Source organism: Leptidea sinapis, chromosome 20 (genome assembly GCF_905404315.1).
Source record: "Leptidea sinapis chromosome 20, ilLepSina1.1, whole genome shotgun sequence".
In the NCBI taxonomy this organism is placed as follows: domain Eukaryota; kingdom Metazoa; phylum Arthropoda; class Insecta; order Lepidoptera; family Pieridae; genus Leptidea; species Leptidea sinapis.
This window is the reverse complement of record NC_066284.1, coordinates 6,540,143-6,560,859: the sequence shown is the minus strand read 5'-3', so window position 1 is coordinate 6,560,859 and position 20,717 is coordinate 6,540,143. Positions and strand designations below refer to the sequence as shown.

Genomic DNA, 20,717 nt, shown 5'->3' with positions numbered 1-20,717 from the left:
CTGTAGAAGGTCATATTAAGGAATTGACAATTTGGGGCAATAGAAAAAAAATGTTCGATGGCGACGTTCATACAGGATGAGCCCTTACCCGGATCTTTTCCAAAAATACTAGAAAATAGACAAATCCCAAGCGAAGTCGTATGATAACAGAAATACATTGACCTTATTATATATTTTTTTATGGAAGAACCAGGGCTTTCCGGGAATAAAGGGTTGGATAGAACCGTAGAATTTACCTTCAGTTTGTTTTGTGGTTTGACATTAAGCATACCGTGAATCAGCCAGAAAGGGTTTAGACCTAGCGCGCAGATCTCGAGGAAAACAGTAATTATATTTTAATACTCCAGACTGAATCGCGTCTTTACCGCACGAGCCTGCAATTTCATTACCAGTAATCCCTAGATGGCTAGCTACCCAAGCTAATGCAACTTCTATTCCTATTGTGTGACAGTGTACAGGCCTTTGTTCCTACATTAATTGCAAAGTTGTTTGAAGATTTATAAGGATTTTTAAAGTGAAACTTTTATTACATCGTCTCAAACTTTTTCGTCTGTAATGTATAGACTATTACTCATTTGTGCCAGTGCTCCACGCTATTTTGTTTGTTTTTGTCAGTATTTAATGTAAATGTTGTTTGTCAGTGTTTATTGTAATCCTTTTCAATCAATATTCTTAAGCAGGGCTAAGACACAGAGTTCAATAAAAATATTAGTTGGAGTCTTAGTCTACTTTTATTATTTCCCATTATCATTCCTATTTTCCAAGTATAAAATTAAGATTGATAAAGCAATTTTTATACCCTTAATGGAATATTATTCCAAAAATTTTTAGTTAAATGTCTGTAGCTGTACCTACAACCAATAACATCAACACAAACTACTCAAGCAGTTGTTTTATTTAATCTCCAAACGCTCAGTCTCCAAATGTCTATAATGTGAAAAAAAGTTTCACTTTTACCGTAGTTTCATAAAACCACACAATCCTTTTTTTCCTAGGTCCATCAAGCAGCTTGATGAGTCAGACAAGATTAAAGCCTTGTTGATCTTATGTGATTCAATATATGACACCGCATCTGGCAAGGCAATAGATTAGCCAGTAAAGGTGGAGTTCTGCGGGGGACTTTTGTAATTTAACATTATATGAAACTTAGGGATCCAAACTGCACAACCGACTCAGCTATTGTTGGATAATTTGGATGCGTCAGTTGTTTTTTCTTCAATTCTGTTGGCTGCCTAATAAAATGTACTCTGTGGCTGCGCCCAAAGCCCAAGCGGCCGCGGCGTTGACAATCTATCCCCCACCCCATGTCTGAGCTCTAATGTCAATTTCTATTACTCATCATGGGCTACAATTAGAAAGACGTGTTATTGTTTCTTTTCGTGTTAAAAATTGTGATACGATGGGTTTCTAAGTTTTTTTAGTGCGTTCGCACACCACCGTGTGCTGTTAAAAGATATCAAAATGTTGTAAGTATATAACCACAACGGTACTGAATTCCGTTCCTTGCATACTCTTGCTTTCATAAAGCCTGAAAGGCGTCTAGCATATATTAATTTCATATTTATTACCAATTTAACCATATCTTCTATGATATATACACTGCTACAAAATTATTAAATGAAATGATTATATTGCTTAAACTTGCACAATCTTTATCGACAAATTTTGTTAGTATTTTATACTACGTTAAGCAAAATATGTTTATTTTGTTACATATTTCTCCACTTAAAAGTCTTATTTATAAATGAATTTTTGAACTTAAGTAAAAAATTGCACGTTTACGTATTTCATATTTTGTAAACCTAAGCAAAACATTCTAGCAGCCACCTATTGTCATCATGTCTACTGTGCTTATGATTTTAACAGAATTTTTCATCAGAGTGGGTCATGAATCAATTTTGTCGATGGTACCAAGAGACCTTGCTTACTGCAATTTAGTTTGGATAATGTGCACATCACATTAGTATTATAATTGATGCATTTAATTTGAATGTATTTCATTGGAATAGATTATATATTTTATAAATATTCTCATTTTTTCTTATTTTGAAGTCATAAAATGTACCAGGCTCATTATGTTCATTTCAACTTGGAAAGTCCTGATATCCTAGATGAGGCATTGCTTCTTTAAACTTTGCTTGGCCATCCTGGAGAGCAGGAGGGGGCCATATTTTCATATAATAGTCAATGCAATTCATAATATATTTACAGACTAGTAGATGTACTATGTAGGCCAACAATCAGGCCCACACAGCTGACTAATCATGTGTTTACAGAGTATTTACTCTGTTACAATTTTAATAATGATTATCAAACTTAACTAAAAATAATTTAAACATTATTCTGTATTTTCGTATTCTAAAATCATACAATTGACTGGAAGTGGAGCACTGTTGTATAAAGCATTAAAAAGAAATAATTGACTAGATTTTCCAACTAGTTAGTTAATTCGACTAGTTGGATTATTATGTACAGCTCACCAATTACTGGATGAATTATACAGCCACAATAGCCTTCTAATCGATTTGTATGAATCAACTGAGCAAATCAACAACAAAAATGAATATAAACAATATAAATTGAAACACAAAAATGTTCAAACTTTTTTATAAATGAAACATCTAAATGTCTTTATTGTTTAATAATATGAAAATAACATCAATTTAAATCATAAATAAAAAAGCTGATATAATCATAAGTAACAGCCACATTTTATTAAACTTCTTACTTATGTAAGATAATAAACACTTATTTAATTAGAACTGGCAATAAAATGGGCCTATCATCTGTTATTTGATGAAAACCCACTCATTAACCTGTATAATATTCTGTATAACATGTAGAACATGGACAAGACGAAGATCATATCCATGTTGATCCTAGATGTGTAGGAGAACTAAAGTCACTGACATAGCCCAAATGATTGCAATGATGAAACTGAAGTGGTAGTGGGCATGGCACATTGTTTAACGGACAGATGGCGAAGGAGGCAGTAAACTCCTCAAATGGGGACCACATACTGGAAGACAAAGTGTTGGTAGGCCCCCCCACAAGATTTTTTTTATGAAGCTGTTGATCAGCTGATGATAATTGATATGCCATGACTACACATTACTGCTTCACGGTAGAAATAGACGCCGTTGTGCTACCTATAACCTAGCCGGCATCCTGTGCAAAAGAGCTTCCACTGGCAAAGATAGGCCATTAGAAGAAATTATCCAACCAGATTGGATTGAACTTCCTTCTGTGTTATTTTTTTTCCAGGCAAAGCCCTTACAGACCTAGTTAGTGTCACCCAGGGCCAGGTATACATACCTACTGTTCAAAGGAAGTATCATTGAACAAAATTTTAATTATTAAGATCAAGTCCTCATTCTTGTTGATTTTTAGTAAAATTTATGCATAAGACTTACCTTAATATAAATTTGTAGTCTCAGTCTGAAAATTTGAGTTTTAGTTTAAATTTGAAATAGATTAATCTATCTGGAACTGTATCTATTTATAAAACATTGTTGATTTCTTTTTTTGTTTAAATTCCACCCTGAGATTAAACATAATATTGTGTTTCTCAAGGCATTGTTACTAGGTGTGTTAAACTTTTTGTTTTATCTTTTGTATAACTCAAGAACAGCTTGATCAAATTTGATAAAAATTTGTATGTAAGTATTAATTCAAAACTGTTTGAGATTCTCAATGATGAAAAGCTAAATATTTTTCTAATTTCTTACTGCTGCAGTCATGAGTTTAGTATTAGGAAACTCATGTATTAATGAACTCTTGTAGAGTGTTTACAATAGACTGTATATGATTGTGACATAGTAGTCTTGGGATGCAATATAATGCTTGCTTTCATGTTTGCTTCTTTGTAAAGGTTGAAGTAAATGAGAGATCAAATGATGAGGTATGATTCATGTTGTCGACCCATAAGGCCAAGTGGTTAGCGATCCTACCTACTAAGCTAGAGGTCCCAGGTTCGAATCCTGGTAGGTGCAAGCATTTTATTTTATTTTTATGATGAATATGGATGTTTGTTTCGGAGTCATGGATGTTTAAATGAATTTATGTATGTTTAAGTAAGTATATTGTATTAAATATATAATTGTCTTGTAACCCATAACACAGGCTATATATGCTTAGCTAGATAATTTGTGTAAAAAGTGTGTCAATATTATTATAATTATGATGGTTATCTGCACTTCGAGTTTAATCGATGATTGAATTGAATGTCTTATATCCATTCCTTAGCATAGCCTTTTTAATATTTTTATTTAAATAATCATAATACTTTTCTGTTTCTAGTGCCACCATGGCGTTCATCCAGGATAATCCTGTCCCTCGACTACAATCATCATCATCACCGGTATCCACGGGCCATCATCATTCCCGATATAGTTTAAAATCCCTGGCAAGTATTTATTTTGGTATATTTCACAAATAAACATAGGACTTAAAATATCTGGAGCTTGTTTCTGAAATGCCAACAACTTTTTAATTAAGATAGCTCCATATTTGATAGAATTAAATGTCCAACTTTTTTGAGTTATATTGCACGAGTGCCAGAATCTGGTGAGTCAACAGCTCGTGCGGATGCCTCGTGTAGAGGAGTCTAGGAGAAACACGTGTCTAATATATTGACGTCAAATATGAGCGGAATTTACACTTAAGAAAACTAATTATAAAAAAATTTATTATTATGAATTTCTGCAATGTAACTACTAATTTAATAATACGATGAGATGTAAGCAGTGAAGGGAGATTCAAGGAAAGCACAAGTTAATATTCAAATTTATTATACTAAACTGCCCTATGTCCACTAAGATCCATTGAAAAAATCCATTGATGCATCTTTTTCCACTTTTATGTCCATTTTGATCCATTAATTTCCGCAATATAACACCTAATTCAATGCACGAGAAGTTGTTCTACCCGACGGCGTCTGACGGTACCATTTCTACTTTTGAAAGAATCAGGCCCCACGAACCTTTTGTAAACTCGTGAAATCGTGACATAATTTACATTTGACACATAAATTGTGGACATATCAATGGATTTCTTTAATGAATCATAATGGACAAGTGCACTGATCCTACGCCATAGACTTACAATATACTAGCGTATAGGTACAGCGTGGGAGAACGAAGAACATCTCTAACGGAAATGCAGCAAGATAGAAAAGGATAGAGATAAGCGTATCTATAGTTACTATATTATCATAACGATTTTGATTGACAAGTCGTAAAAATTCAGCCACACTTGGCAATAACTTGTTAATAATAGCAACATAATGAAATAGTCACACTAGTAATTATGTCACCAAAGTGTACCACTTCATCACATTATATTCGTTTTTTTCACTTCATATCTACCTAATATATAAAATTATCTTGTCGTTGTATTTGTTACCAAACTCCTCCGGAAATGGCTGAGCCGGTTTGTATGAAATTTTGTGTCCATATCGGGTAGGCCTGATTCTCAGGCAAAAGCTATTTTTCTTTTATTAATTTGTATGGCAATACAACGTTTACTGGGTCAGCTATTTTATCTATAAAATTCTGAATAGTAAAATTGACAGTGGTAATAGGTCTAGGAGAAAGAACACTGTATTTTCTACTTTCAAATGTATATCACCTACAGCACACGCTAAATAACATGATACTAAAATTGTTTTTTTATGACAATTTGATTCCAATGTAAAATGTCCAAAAACCACCATTACATTACATTATTATGAATGCTCCGTTTGAATTACAATTGATAATTTGAAGATAAACTTTGACTTTGGTCGTGTGCACGCGATCATAGCATGAAATATATCGATGTTTGTATGTCTGTCAGTCTTGTATGTGTGTTGAGTTCAGTGGATATTCTCGCTCGGTTTTCTGGGTAATGTAAATGCTTTGAAATCTTTAATAATAAAAAAGGGATAATCTTTTTCTTTGTTTTTATGAAGTTTATAGAGGACTGCTATTAAGCTTCGTTTGCATTAACTGTAAATTATCCGTAGTGTAAAAATGAACTTATTACGGGTCCAAAGTATAAATCTATTAAGCCGTTTTTAAGTTAACTTTTCTATCTTTTTGAGCTCTTCGACGAAGCAAATGTCTGTTAACAGTTTCATAAATCATTATTTTTTGAATTTTCAAACGGCAAGAAATTTTGAATGAATGAACCAATTTTGCTAATAATTGTTCACACACACACACACACACACACACACACAATTTTGCTAATAATTGTTCACTGGGCCTTTAAAAAATGAGCGACTCTATAGTTTTCATTTCTGACTGTGTACTTGTCGCGTCCTTTCATCTGTCTCATTCTGACAAGCGGGAGAGAAAGGGATGTGAATACTTGTCAATAAATGTACCATATTAAATGAAAAAATATTTGTTTTACTAAATTAATTACGTTTTTTGCCAACCCATCTCATATAAATAAAATAAACTTACCGATGATAAGTCTAAGTATTTGAGCACTTTTTAAGGCTCACTTAGACTTGGTGATTGACACACGACTAAGGAGAAAAGTGTGCTTACATTGTCATTAAGCACATTTTTGCCGTTCCACTGTTAGACTGCGTAATATTAATTGTAATTCTAGTTGGTAAGCCTTTTTATTAAATAAATACTCATTATTGTACCATGTGACTTCCAGAGTTCTGTCATCGACCAAAATGAGCCTGAACGACTGGGATTGGTCAACGGCTACGGCCGATCTGCTCACCTCTAACGAACGATCTTTGCTGCTTGAAGTGGATCTTCTTGACAGCGATGAAGGTATATACAATTTATTCTTTATTTTCATCATTCTTCTTGTTGGTAAATCTTAATTCTAGAAAAGTCACATTGTCGGTTTAAAAGCTAGCTTTTTTTTATCACACCGACGTACCGGTTTTAAAAAAGTTGTGAATGCAGTATTGCATATTTTTTAATATTAAATTTTATCTTCTACATTTAAAGTGAAGTAAGATGCCAGTGGGAGGGTCCTTTGCACAGGATGTCGGCTAGATTATATGGGCCTACTTCTGTCGTGAAGCAGTAATGTTTAAACATTATTGTGTTTCGGTCTGAAGGGCGCCGTAGCTAGTGAAATTACTGGGCAAATGAGACTTAACATTTTGTGTCTCAAGGTGTCGAGCGCAATTGTAGTGCCGCTCAGAATTTTTGGGTATTTCAAGAAAGGTTTCTGAGCGGCACTGCAATGTAATGGGCAGGGCGTATTAATATCGTAACCGTGGGACATCCTGTATAAGACCTCAAAGTCCATTATTCAATTTAACTTAGCTGTTGTCAAAGTGTGTTGAAAATATTTACGCAAATGAAAATCTACGTGTTACAAGTATAATTTGTGCGTTAGTGTTTTAGTCTCAGGTGAATGCTAGTTCCCAATACAGTATTAGTTAAAACATTTATTTTTTATTTTTTTATTGACACACTTTTACAAGACAATGATATATTTAACAATATACTTACTTAAATATACATAAATACTTATAAACATTCATGACTCGGAAACAAACATCTATACTCATCATACAAATATTTGCACCTACCGGGACTTGAACCCGAGAGCTTTAGCTCAAAAAGCTATAGGGGTCAACAACATTCACACAAGAATCTGTCAAAAAACTACGGACTTCCCGTAGTTTCTTGACAACAACACCGTGATCCGCGACTAGTTCACCAATAACGGGCTTGGAAACTGTTTTTGTACTTTCGCTTTATTCATTGACTAACAATTATTGAACGTACTGCATCAAGGCATGTATCGGCTGTGTTGGAAGTGAAAGTAGAACACTTAACATTCATGTACCAGTTTTATGCGATGTAGTGCCAATTGTTGATGTGGATGAAGTACAAAGTCGATTCGCTTATTTCGTAATGTAATTTGTAAGCATATTCAAGAAAAGATCCATTCTCCTGAATATATTGTACTATAATATTTTCTTATTATTGGTGAACGCACGATTGACGTTTATTGGATCCATGAATAATATATTGATGTGTCTTTATTCTTTTAAATTAGGAATTATTATTATTTTTCCCAGTTTCGTCAAAATCTTTTTGTCTGACATCTCTGTATGGACATGCAAGGACTTGTATGAGTCAAGAAAATAATGATAGATTCGGAAAAAGGTGTATTGAAACATGTTAGTAAAAGGTCTAGCAACACCAGAGGAAACACAAGAGCGTTGCCGGCCTTTAAGGAAGGTGTACGCGCATTTTTTGAAGGTACCCATGTTGTATCGTCCCGGAAACACCGCACAAGGAAGCTCATTCCACAGCTTTTGTAGTACGAGGAAAAAAGCTTCTTGGAAACCGCACTGTGGAGGACCGCAACACATCCAGATGGTGTGGATGATATCCTTACTTGTGGAGTGTCGTGCGAAAGTGGTATTCAACGGCAGGAATGAGGTTAAACAGCTCTTCGGAACACTCCCCGTGATAAATGCGATAGAAGACACACAATGAAGCGACGTCTCTACGTAACGCCAAGTGATCCAGCCGTTCACAGAGCACTGGGTCCCCGACAATTCGAGCTGCTCTGCGTTGCACGCGGTCAAATGAATCGAGCTGATACTGGGGTGCGCCAGACCAGAGATGACAGCCTATTTGGCTTTGCTCTCCAGATGGCCTCGAAATTGACAATCACTCAAGATTTCGAGACCCAGTATTCCGATACTAGGCGAGGATGTAAAGGAAGTGTTGTCAAAGAGCGGTGATACGACAAATGCGGTTTTATTAGTAGTATACGCGCAAACTTGAGTCTTCTGGGAGTTAAATTGGACAAGGTTCATATTTACCCACATAATAGGGGCAAGCCTCCACATTTCTTAACTCTGGGCTGCTACTCAGAAATTTCTTATTAAAAACCCAACGCTTTGCAAATGCCCGGCCCGGGAATGAAATACCTATCTATTTATTATTAATACGAGAATGGTCAAAGACATCAATTTTTGACTAAAGTTATCCGTGAAGAACAATTTCTTAATAGGAGCCTATTAAAATTATCTTTATTGGATAATACATTTTTTTGTGTTAAGAAGGTACAAGACGAGCTGAACATTCAGCGAATTGTAATTGATACGCCCTGCCCATTACAATGCAGTGCCGATCAAGAGTTAAGAAAAACCCAAAAACGCGTGCGGAACTACAATTGCTCTCGTCACCTTGAGACATCAATCATTCAAATAAGTGACATTAAGTAACATTAAAGTGCTGAGGTAATAACTTATCAAAAATGAGAACTCATTTAATTTCCAACGCAACAAAAGAATCTTGAATTAAAAATGGTCCGGTGTGTAGGTTCCTTTACAATCGGCAATCCCTTTGATTTTACAAACACATAAACATTCTCCAATCACAGAGCAGAAAATATTTGAATCATGATATTCACATTCACACAATTCAAAGAGTAAAAATGCCGATAGGCCGAACTTTTTAACCTACAAATATGCATTACAGAGATTCATAATTGGATTAGAATTACCTATCTTTATTGGTAATTAAAGTAAATACAAATTTAGAATGATTTTCAATGTCAGCTAAAGAACACATACAAAATAACTTCGTCTTCATGGCAAAATGAGATTTTAATTTTCCTCACAGGTGCAATGAGCAGTAGGCATTTTACTATTATCTGATATTATGTCACATCTACGTTATTCATCTGTTTTAGGTCGAAGAGAGTTCAGAAAAACAGCTGATAAGGGTTGCGGGATGCATAGTTTTTGCGAAAACTGTGGACTTTAAATATTGTATTAAAATATAACGCTAATTCATTTCTGACTTCACATAGTCATTAGAGACGACCTAAGGAATGTCGGGTTCAAAGCATAGTATACCCTTTTTTATTCACGTTGTATATACATAGGTATTATATTGGCAATGCAAACATTTCAGCGCGGCAATTCAGAAAGAAAAGAATTCGGTAGGTGTGAGTTAGGCCGCGGTTCGTCTACCAACTGAGGTTAGCAGGCCACATAATGCTCGCTGTCAAGTAATAATATAGCGTAATTGTAATTGGTCAGATAATAATCACAACATGTCGTAGACAATTGCTACTGGCTACTGTGGATTTTATAAGACCTGTGTTCCTAATGGGGTGTTATAATATGAAAGCGTTCGCCCTTGGACCGGTTTAAAGGTGATTGCAATGTCAAGGCGGGAGTGATCATCTATCACGAGAGAGAGCTTAATTCATGCCCGTCCTTTCTTACATAAAAAAATCATTTAGAATTAATTACTCTCATTGTGAATCCTAAAAATTAATTACATTGTTTGTTAACCTATAAGTATGGACGTGATTTTTTCTTAAAACTACTGTGGTCGTGGAGTCTCACAGGAGTCATTGAGGACAATCTAAATGGTCTCCTATATATATGCGCACACATTATTTAGGGGTATTTGATATAAGATCGCTTTAAAACTGATTGAATGTTATGGGATTCAGCAATAAAATTATGTGCTTATACAGGGTGCTTTTTTGAGAAGGGCGGTGATGGCCAAGTCGGGACTTAGACTACGAGACTTAGAGGAAAGTCGTGAAAGGAGTCTTGCCCATATTTGGTATTTTAATATTTCTTAAACTTTTGACGGAAATCGACCCGAATGTTTTTTCAAAAAAATGACACCCCGTATTATTGAACCAATGGACTCTGTTGCTTATAAGGATCCACCTGGCTCCACAGGAAACCATCCTGTATAATCAACTTTATAGAAATTTTAAAAATAAAAATTTTCTTACTTTTCAGTCTTAATCTACATAGGCTACATTTTTAGGTATTAAAACAGCCCACCTTATTCATACGATAAAATGAGAGTTTTTTTCCTCAAATGGGTGGTCATCCTATGTTTTTTCTCGGGACAGATTCGACATGCTCTTCTGGTTCTTTGACTGGTTTCCTGATGCTGCACATCTGTAACCATATCATTATTTAAAATGCGAGTCATGGTCAACCTCAGCTCTCTTGGCAATCTTAAATTTTTAGCACGTCTTTGCACATGAGGCACCAGAAGCACACGTGCTAACTTAACGTGTTAACGATGCGGGGCCTGAGCCCACGACCTCTGTCGTTCCGTGCCATTGCTCTCTCAACTGAGCTAACCGTTCGAGTGACGTATCCTCATAAAATCTTGTATTCTTTGATCAACTTTGAGGTTGTGGCTTCATCTACAGGATCTACTTTACAGTTGATAACCTGCTCAACCCCTATATTTGCATATTTGCATCTGAGTTGATACTAAATCGAGAGTTGAACAAAGCATACAAGATTTTATGACGATACGTCACTCGAACGGTTGGCTCAGGTCGTGAGTTCGAGCCCCCGCATCGTTCATAAAATTTTGTTTTCAATTTTTATTTGTATATATAAAGATATTGAAGGCTGCCAACTTATCAGTTTTCATCATCTCTAATCGTAGACACAATAACAAAACCAGAAATCTTGTTTCTGACATTCCACACCTAAATGTCCCACAGCCTGTGCCATCTGTTCGCTACTAGTAACTCGTGCTTATATCATTTGATTTCACAAAATAGCTAAGTAAAAACAACAGGCCAATAAAGGCTTTGAGTTCAACCATGTCCATATCATTCAATTCAGGCCTGTTATAACGGACACACTTGGTACTGTAACTAGAAATTCTAACATTGATCCAAGTTAGAATGCACTGGAACATTTCCTCATCGAAAAGCTTATTACAAATACTGTAGTGATTTTTACCATCAAGAGTAAATTTTGATGAACCTGCATGAGATGTTCTATTATTATGTTGAGGGGTACGCACCCTAGCCGTAGGCGGCGTCTTGGCCCATTTATACCTATTTTTGCCGTAGTAATAGTTAGTTGTCACTAAGTCCGATAGTGGAATATTGTCCGAACTATTACTACCCGATTCTTCTCCTAGGTCCTGGTTCTGTTTCTGATTTTCATCATTGCCACTTTCATGATTTAGTATCAGTTCGGCCTTCAATATAATAATAACTTCAATATTCTTTTCAGTCCGAAGCTAACAACAACTCACTCACTTCTTGTTTAAAAGATGGTTCTACTGCACGAAAAGTTTTTCTCGCAGGCCCGTGAACAAGACTTGCAGGTGGTCGTTTTGATTAAGAACTACCGGCTTTATTGTTTTTTTGATATCTTGTACTACAAAATCTGAAAACAATATAATCGTTGTTATAAAATATATCATAGTTCAAACAATCGACGTGTAGCCTGACAGGCCCCGGTCAATATTTTGATGGTCATTACTTACGTAATATTCATCGAAAAACGCTACCTTCTCCCTTGTTGCTTATTTTACAACTAAAACAAAACTACTGAGCCGCTCAATGGCGAGGAGTGGGGGGAATTAGGTGAAACTAAGAAAAAGAAAACATCGAGTAAGTAGTCTGTGAGACTCCACGACCAGGTTAAGGCACGTTTTTTCATTTAACGAGATTGAATTGAAAGAGTCACTGATTAAATAACTTACGCATCAAACTGCCTTTACAATTTACGTATATTACTATTATTTAAAAAGAAATTGTATCGATTCATCCATCATTGCTCACAGCGAGCAACGACTGTGTCGCTTCTATCTCCTTCCTTGCTTACCAGTAACTGAAGGATTCCGATTGTGAGAGTATCGGGGCTTGTAGCCGTGTATCGTACTAGTGCCCGTGTTTTGTGGCTCTCGTCAGTATTTTATACTTTTGATGGGCGATTTTTAATGCGCGAATTGCGACCATTGCCAAAAACTGTTTGAAGTCCGCGTGTAAATTGACTTAGCATTGAGAACATGTCCTATAATTACCTCAAAAGAAAATAATATATTATCTCCCTTTTTTTTATTTAATTACAGTATCTATTAGCTGACTCCTATTTATTGTATACCAATGTTCAGATGCCACTCGCCACCTTAGACGGTCCGCAGTCGTTCGTCGCTCCGTCAATCCGAGGAATATTAAAACTTGTAATTCAAAAGATTTTAATATTGTCTATTTGATTCAGTAGTGTCAATAGCTGTATGAGGGCTTTAAAAATTTTATATTTTTAGCAGGGTTTTAGCAGGCGCTTGATAATCCAGCGCTCGCCAAACTGGCACGTTCAGTAATCAGGCAACCCGCTCGATACCGGAATAAACGCCAGATTTACTGAGCGATTGAATATAAAATGTAAAACTTAGACACATCGTATTGTCCTTATTAAGTAAACAATTTCGGCAATTTTATATCACTACATATTATAAAACAACCCCTCCCCCGCGTCTGTTTGTCTGTCTGTCTGTTCGCGATAAACTCAATAACTACTGCGCGCATTTTCATGCTGTTTTCATGAATGGATAGTGTGTTCCGATAATCGGACATGGAGGGAAAAAATCGGATGCCGGATGACCGATTGCATACTGTAGTTTTACTAGTGGTGTTGTTTTCTCGTTACATGCAATTGTCTTTAACGGTCGCTTTCAGTATGCGATCTCTTTTTTAAGATTGTTCAGAATACAGATTGATTGGCATCCGTTAATCGATCCTGAATCTGCATTTTCTTTAATGGAAGAGAGTTCGGGTCACAGCTGCCCACATTCTTTTGCAACTGCAGAGGAATCAAAGGAGCTTTGCCAGCCTTAAGAAAAGTGTACACGCCGTTTTTTAAAAATATCCATGTATCGTTCTTTACATAAAATCGTTCTTCATTATGTCGATCTTAATTTTCAAATATACGATTCCATGTCATACCATGGATGGAATAAATAGACTGGGACCGTCAATTTAGGGCTGCGATAGAACATAGAAATCGGCCGTATAACTGCTATGTATATTTTTGATAAAAATCTTCTTCACGTGCCTCTGCATTACTGGAGGTCAGCAGTCAGCTTTTTAAACTTCTCCTTGTTATGGTTCTTCTCTTCTTCTCCATGGTTAGGCGTAATAGTTCTTGGGCTGTCTTGATGCTAGTCCAGTCCTTTATATTTCTGAGCCAAGATTTCTTTCTTCTTCCGACACCTCTTTTGCCAGCAATTTTCCCCATTAAAATAGTTTGCAGCAGGCCGTAAAAATCGTTACGCAGTATATGACCGAGGTACGAGATCTTACGCTGCTTGATGGTTCTCACTAACTCGATGTTCTTCTGCATTTGAAGGACCTTTGCGTTAGACACTTTAGCCGTTCAACTTATTTATTGTCCAATTAGCACGGCAGTGCCACTTACACTAATTAGACCAAAATCTAAAACGAAAAATTACAAACATAAAAGGAATATTAAAGAATAATTGAATTAATTATACAATTTCAATGCTCTCCGCGTAACTCAGTATTTCAGAAACTAGGGAAGTCCACCCATCATTGAATGGATCCCTTTGAGCATTCTTGTCCAAGAGCGCGTTGAAAGATGACAATGAACGCGGTATAGGTGCCATGTCTCGGGCAACGATCACATTTCGAAGGCTTTAATCTTTTTACGTACGTAAGTCTTCCACTAAGGTCCATGCCTCACAACCGTATAAAACAACGGGCCAAATATAGAAGTCTGGTACGGAGTTTCAGAGAAAGTTGATGGCTGCAAAAAAACTTTTGTCATCTTCATAAAAGATGCGCGAGCAATTTCTTTGCGAGCTCTGATCTCCGTTTCGCTTTTTCATGAGTCTGTTAGCCATGACTCAAGATATTCGTACTTGTCAACTCTCTCCAAGATATTAAGTACGATATGTATATGTGACGTCGACTGTGGCTTCCCCTAAATGACCATATATATTGTTTTTGACATTCATGCTTAACTCTACTTTTCGGCTGCATTCGTTTACTTTATTTACAATTTCTTCAGGACCTTGCTGTGTTTTTTTTATGAAAATCAGGGACGAGACGAGCAGGACCTTCAGCTGATGGTAATTTATACGACCTGCCCATTACAATTCAATGCCGCTCAGGATTGTTGATAAATCCAAAATTTCTGAGAGGCATTACAACTGCGCTCGTCAACTTAAGACTCATTTGCCCAGTAATTTCACTAGCTACGGCGCCTTAACACATTACTGCTTCACAGCAGAAATAGGCGCCGTTGTGGTACCCATAATCTAGCCGTCATCCTATGCAAAGGAGCCTCCCACCGGTAACTTGCTGTGTGTACGCTATTAGGACGGTAACGTCAGCATACCGTAGATTATTAATAAAAATACCGACAGAAAAATATAACAAACAACAGATATAATGGAAAAAACACCTGTTAAGCGATAACCTACGCATCATGAAATTCATTTTTGTCTTACACAATATAATGTATTCTATTATGTTGACCGAGTCATATTTCGGATTCATATTTTACAAACACATCACAAAGCTGTAGATAATAATATGAGTTTGTTTGCTGCAAATACAAAAGGTTTGTTTGCGAATCAAATATTAACATTTAATTTACAGTACTCATAATTTTAATATTTAAATTACATCTGAGCTAATATTTATATGAAACACATGAAATAAATATATAGTTTTTATTTGTATGCTTTTCGCTTGTTATACTACTTTATTGCTGAAAATGATGATTGCCGAGTGATAGAGTTCTCGCCAAACAATGGCTGTGAGCATGGCAGGTAAACTTCCAGCATATTCAATCTCTACCTACCTATATTGCGGTCGGCTCTTGTTCTAAGTACGTAAAACGAGATAGAACCATTAAACCTACTTAGTGTAATAGGTACCTATCATGAAATTTCATAATAATCATAACCACTTTTAAATAGATTATCTTTCAGTGTCTTTGGGAATCTTAAAAATTTTAATTTAGATCGCAATGACCTCGTGTTTTTTATGTTTCTCCATTTTTAAAATATTAGTCGGATCGGTGAAAGATAAGAAAAGATAGCCACGAAGGCTTGGTCTCCGCGTTCTTTCGTTTTTGATACCTACACGGCGAATGGGACAGGAGACAGGCCTGGCCTGGTGCAATTGATATAGAACTAATTATAGGTGAACATTTTACTTGAGATTGAGTCCTTATCCACCATGTTTTTGTTTTGTAACTATTAACTATATAGTAGTAACTATTTCAGATATGATAAATTTCAGAACACATTTGGCATAACTTCTTTAATAATATTGGTGGTGGCGATCTAATTTGAATTTAAAAAGCCAGATTTGTATTAAAATTTGTCAAATTATAAATTCTTTTAATTCAGTTAGGTTATAAAATTTAGAGTTAGGCCGCTTTTGGCCACTCAAATATTGTACAATAATTTTATACAATCAATCAGATATACTATGTGTGTAGATATACTAATATTATGTACTCCCATATCAGATCCACAACAGAAAATTCTGCCATATTCAATAGAACCTGGATCGAAAATGCGTCCCCGATTTTACCTTTAAAAAATCTCCTATTTGCTCCTTCCTGTACAAATGAACATAGGTAGTTTGTCCCCCAAAAATATACAAAGCCTACATAATGTAACTAACGACGGAATAAGAACTATGGAACGAAAGAGAAATATTATAATATGTAACGAAGCGAGCCAAAGAGAAGAAACACCTTTATTTGAATATCTTTTGCCATCTTTCTTTGTATTGTCCACATACATTATCATCGACCTGCTAAATTGTAGTATCACAGTTTAATTAGGAACACATTAATTAGGAAGATAATCCTTTATAAATAAACATAGTTAGTAGCTATAGTGTGCTTATTTATTTATTCTATTTATTTGGAAAACCAACAGCTTTAAAAACTTAAACGATACTTAAGATAATTACAGAGAGCCAATTATAGGTTTCCACAATTAGTGCTAGAGTAGAAAAATTGAACTGACAACGTGAGCATATACAATTCGAAAATTACAATTTACATTATCATTAAAGTTAAAGTTAATGTAACAACTTAAGAAGATGTAGGGTTATTAGTAAAGAATTTGTTGGCTAAGGCACGTCTTACAGAGTTAGTCTACGCTTGAACAGAAGAGATTTAGATAGATAGTGCTTAGGGTAAAAAAAGAAATAAATTGTAACAACACTTGGTAAACGACATGAAGCTACAACAGTTTGGAAGGGGCTTTAACATGGGGAGAAGAACAGATATGAAACTCCCAGCCCATATTTTTAATCGTATAACAACTTAGCCTACTTAATATCTTAATATGTATAAATTACGTGACACGTTGTTTGTCCGCGATGGACTCCTAAACTAATGAACGGATTTTAATGGGGATTACTTCATGGAGTGCAGTTTGGTCCAACTTGAGAGATAGGATAGTTTTTATTTCGATTTGGGACCCATAATTATTTTATTAACAATATTTGTTTTGTATGGACATATTTTCTATGAGAGAGTTTAGTGACGCACGGTTTGACAGGGAGCATTTTTTACCAAATAATTCTTGATGTTTTGAAATATTAATGGCGAATTCGTATAGAACAGTATTTTTTTTATTATCTACAGAACAACGTCTGTTGGGTCAGCTAGCATACAATTTTAGGTGGTCTGCGCAGAACCAGACAAGAACCATACATCATTATCCTCTATATAATCTACTAAACAATAATTGTTCTTTGTCAAAGATGCTTTAATATATTTCTTTAATTTGTGCTCAGTATGTCCTAGTATACTGTTTGGTATTTTATTGTTAATTTGAATACCAAGACCTATGAAGAAGTCCTTAACTCTAGCTAACTTATTAAGCGGCACGTGTACTCTTAATCCTTTTCTCTTGAATTGAATGAATACAAATCACGATTTTTCTTGAATTTTCTATTTTATGTAACATACATTATATTTATACCCATATATATATATACGGGTAATGATATGTTGACTTTCTTACTTGTTACTTACTTTGTTAACTGATGTTTTCCCATTGTGAATATACCTATAGGTATTAGGAGTGTAGTGGGTTATAATGTCATGATAGTTTGTCAGGAACAGCTCCGAATTACATTTAATTGTGAGTTATCTAATGTCTCATGGCCCCCCACGAAATCACCTCGTGTACAGATAACCCTGAGGGCATCAAACAATTAATTTGTTTTCATCTTAGTATTAGAAACTGCGTAAATTGCTTAATTATTGATTCTATAAATTTACAACTTTATATTTATCGGATTGTTAATATTTCTGCTATCCCTGGGCTAGCAAATCAATTTGGAAGGAGTATAAACGTTCCATACCAAGGTCAGTGAGTTAAAAAATTTTTAAATTCCTGGAGACAGATTTTCAGTTCATGAGGCTCGGATGAAATGGAGTTGACGAAGGGACACAACACAATTCAAACACCCCAGATTCTGGGGAAAAAAAAAATTGTATGAGCTATGTGTAAGTAAAATAAAAGATGTAATCCAAGAAAGAAAGGGAACATTTCTTTGACTAAGGAAGAATATACAAATGATTTAAGTTTTCTTTAGTGCTAATTCCGCAAAATATTTGTTTTTAAAACAATTCGAAACTTAAATCATTTATATAATTATGGATTTCCGCAAAGTGACGCCTAATTCAATAAATTTTCTTAAGGAAGAATATACTATACAGTAGGAACTCGATTATCCGGACTAACAACCGCGACCAATACCTTCAAGTCGAATTTATGTAAGCATGAACGAGCCGGAACTGGCATTACCCCGCCCGATGGTAATGTGAAATGCAGGACTATCTTAAAATGAAGTACTGGATCACTCGCTTGCCTGGAAAACAGCTCTCAAGTGTATTGAAAAAGTGAAAAACAAACAGAGATTGATTATGAGTTTACTACACATTCACACGAATTCGTTTCGTGATACAGCAGCAATGAAGAGAAAAATGGCTTACGAGTTTCGTGACAATATACAATGACCTAATTTAATCTGAAGAATATATGTATATACATAAATCGATGCGGTCTACATCGTATGTTGGAAAATGCCTCTCTTTCAATCTCTTATAGCCTAAACACATTCGCATTTGGTACGGCCACCGGGCGGGCCGGTGGCGAATTTACAAAGGCTATAACCATAAGAGTGAAAGTGCAAACTGAACTGGCTTAGCTTTTCTTTGCCAATATTTTTTATTATACTTACTACTCTAGTACTACTATTATATATTACTAGCTGACCCGACAGACGTTGTTCTGTACATAATTAAATGATATACTGTTTTTTATGGATTTGTCAACAATATTTCATAACATCAAGGATGATTTCGTAACATATGCTCCTTGTTGATATAATGAAATTGTTTCACAGCGGAACTGTCAAACCGTGCGTCAATAAATTCTCTTATAGAAATTATGTCCATACACAACAAATATTGCAAATAAAAATATTTAGGGAGTCCCAAATCGAAATAATAACTATCCTATCTCTCAAGTTGGACTAAACTGCACTCCATGAAGTAATCCTCATGTAAATCCGTTCATTAGTTTAGGAGTCCATCGCGGACAAACAACGTGTCACGTAATTTATATATATTAAGATTTATATAAAACGTATAGGAATTGACCGAAATCGAGTTTAAATTACGTCTGATCGTTACGTCGTTGGTCCCAATAAATATGTGAGATGAGCATCAAATCTTCTAGTGGACATGAGTCGATTCGGTTCTGGCACTGTGTATTTTCTTTGAAAATATCAAGGAATGCTTAATCCATTTGAGTATTTTTTTTACTGAGTTAGATTAGTGACTCATGACTCAAATAGAGCCTTAGTAAATTCGCGGTCCGGTGGTCGCCTCGCTCTAATTGGTCGTACGCTAACAGTAACCCCCTTATTCATAATAGTCTGCTAACTCAAAGCATTGCTAATTCTCACTCTGTCTTCTTCTATTGACCTAAGTCAGAATGAGAAAAAACACTCATAAGCGGCTGTTTAAAGTTAGCGGACTATTATGAATAAGGGGGTAATTATTTTGTGCGATGGACAATGCGACATACCAATGACTATGGTCCGCTTCGAGACCGCGTCGGATGGTTCGGCCGTACCAAAAACCGATCCGATTTAGGTTATTAATAATTACTTAATAAACATTGATATTCCTTAATAATTAATTCCGTGTTTAATAAACATAACAATAAGTACTTCATAATATAGACAAAACCCGCTTTTCTTCATACATTCGATTATACTTTACCAGTGGGAGGCTCCTTTGCACAGGATGCCGGCTAGATTATGGGCACCACAACGGCGCCTATTTCTGCCGTGAAGCAGTAATGTGTAAACACTATTGTGTTTCGGTCAGAAGGGCGCCGTAGCTAGTGAAATTACTGGGCAAACGAGACTTAACATGTTATGTCTCAAGGAGACGAGCGCATATGTAGTGCCACTCAGAATTTTTGAATTTTTCAAGAATCCTGAGTGGAACTGCATTGTAATGGGCAGGGCGTATCAATTAAAATCAGCTGAACGTTCTGCTCTTCTTGTCCCTTATTGTCATTTAAAAATCCTGATTTTCGATTATCCGAATGCCTAACGACAACAATAATTGGTCCGGTTAATCGACTTTCTACTGTTAAGGGTTAAAGTTTTATATTGAAAGATTTAAACCTTTTTTTTGTAAGGTAAACGACATGTATTTAGTAGGAGAAAACCTCGTTATCAATACATTTCTGTAATTTCGATTGATTAGCTGATTTTGGGAATAATAATAATATAGGTAATATTATGGAAGTAATTATAGATCGCATATTGTAAGCGACTTGTAAATCCTAGGTAAATTCAATAAAAAGGTAATACTATCTATTGCTATGATGATAATTTTTTTTTGTTCAAAATAACTGTAA

General features: G+C 35.4%; 1 protein-coding gene across 1 annotated transcript in view; it reads left to right on the top strand.

The window, feature by feature from the left end:
• Positions 1–1,298: 1,298 nt before the first annotated feature.
• The window catches only part of LOC126970169 (activating transcription factor of chaperone), a 39,129-nt gene continuing 19,710 nt past the window's right edge, over positions 1,299–20,717 (top strand). The window contains exons 1-3 of the mRNA XM_050815946.1: positions 1,299–1,466; positions 4,300–4,405; positions 6,655–6,776. Of these exons, the coding sequence (XP_050671903.1) occupies positions 6,674–6,776 (103 nt within the window). The 5' untranslated portion in view covers positions 1,299–1,466; positions 4,300–4,405; positions 6,655–6,673. The remainder of the gene's footprint in view (positions 1,467–4,299; positions 4,406–6,654; positions 6,777–20,717) is intronic.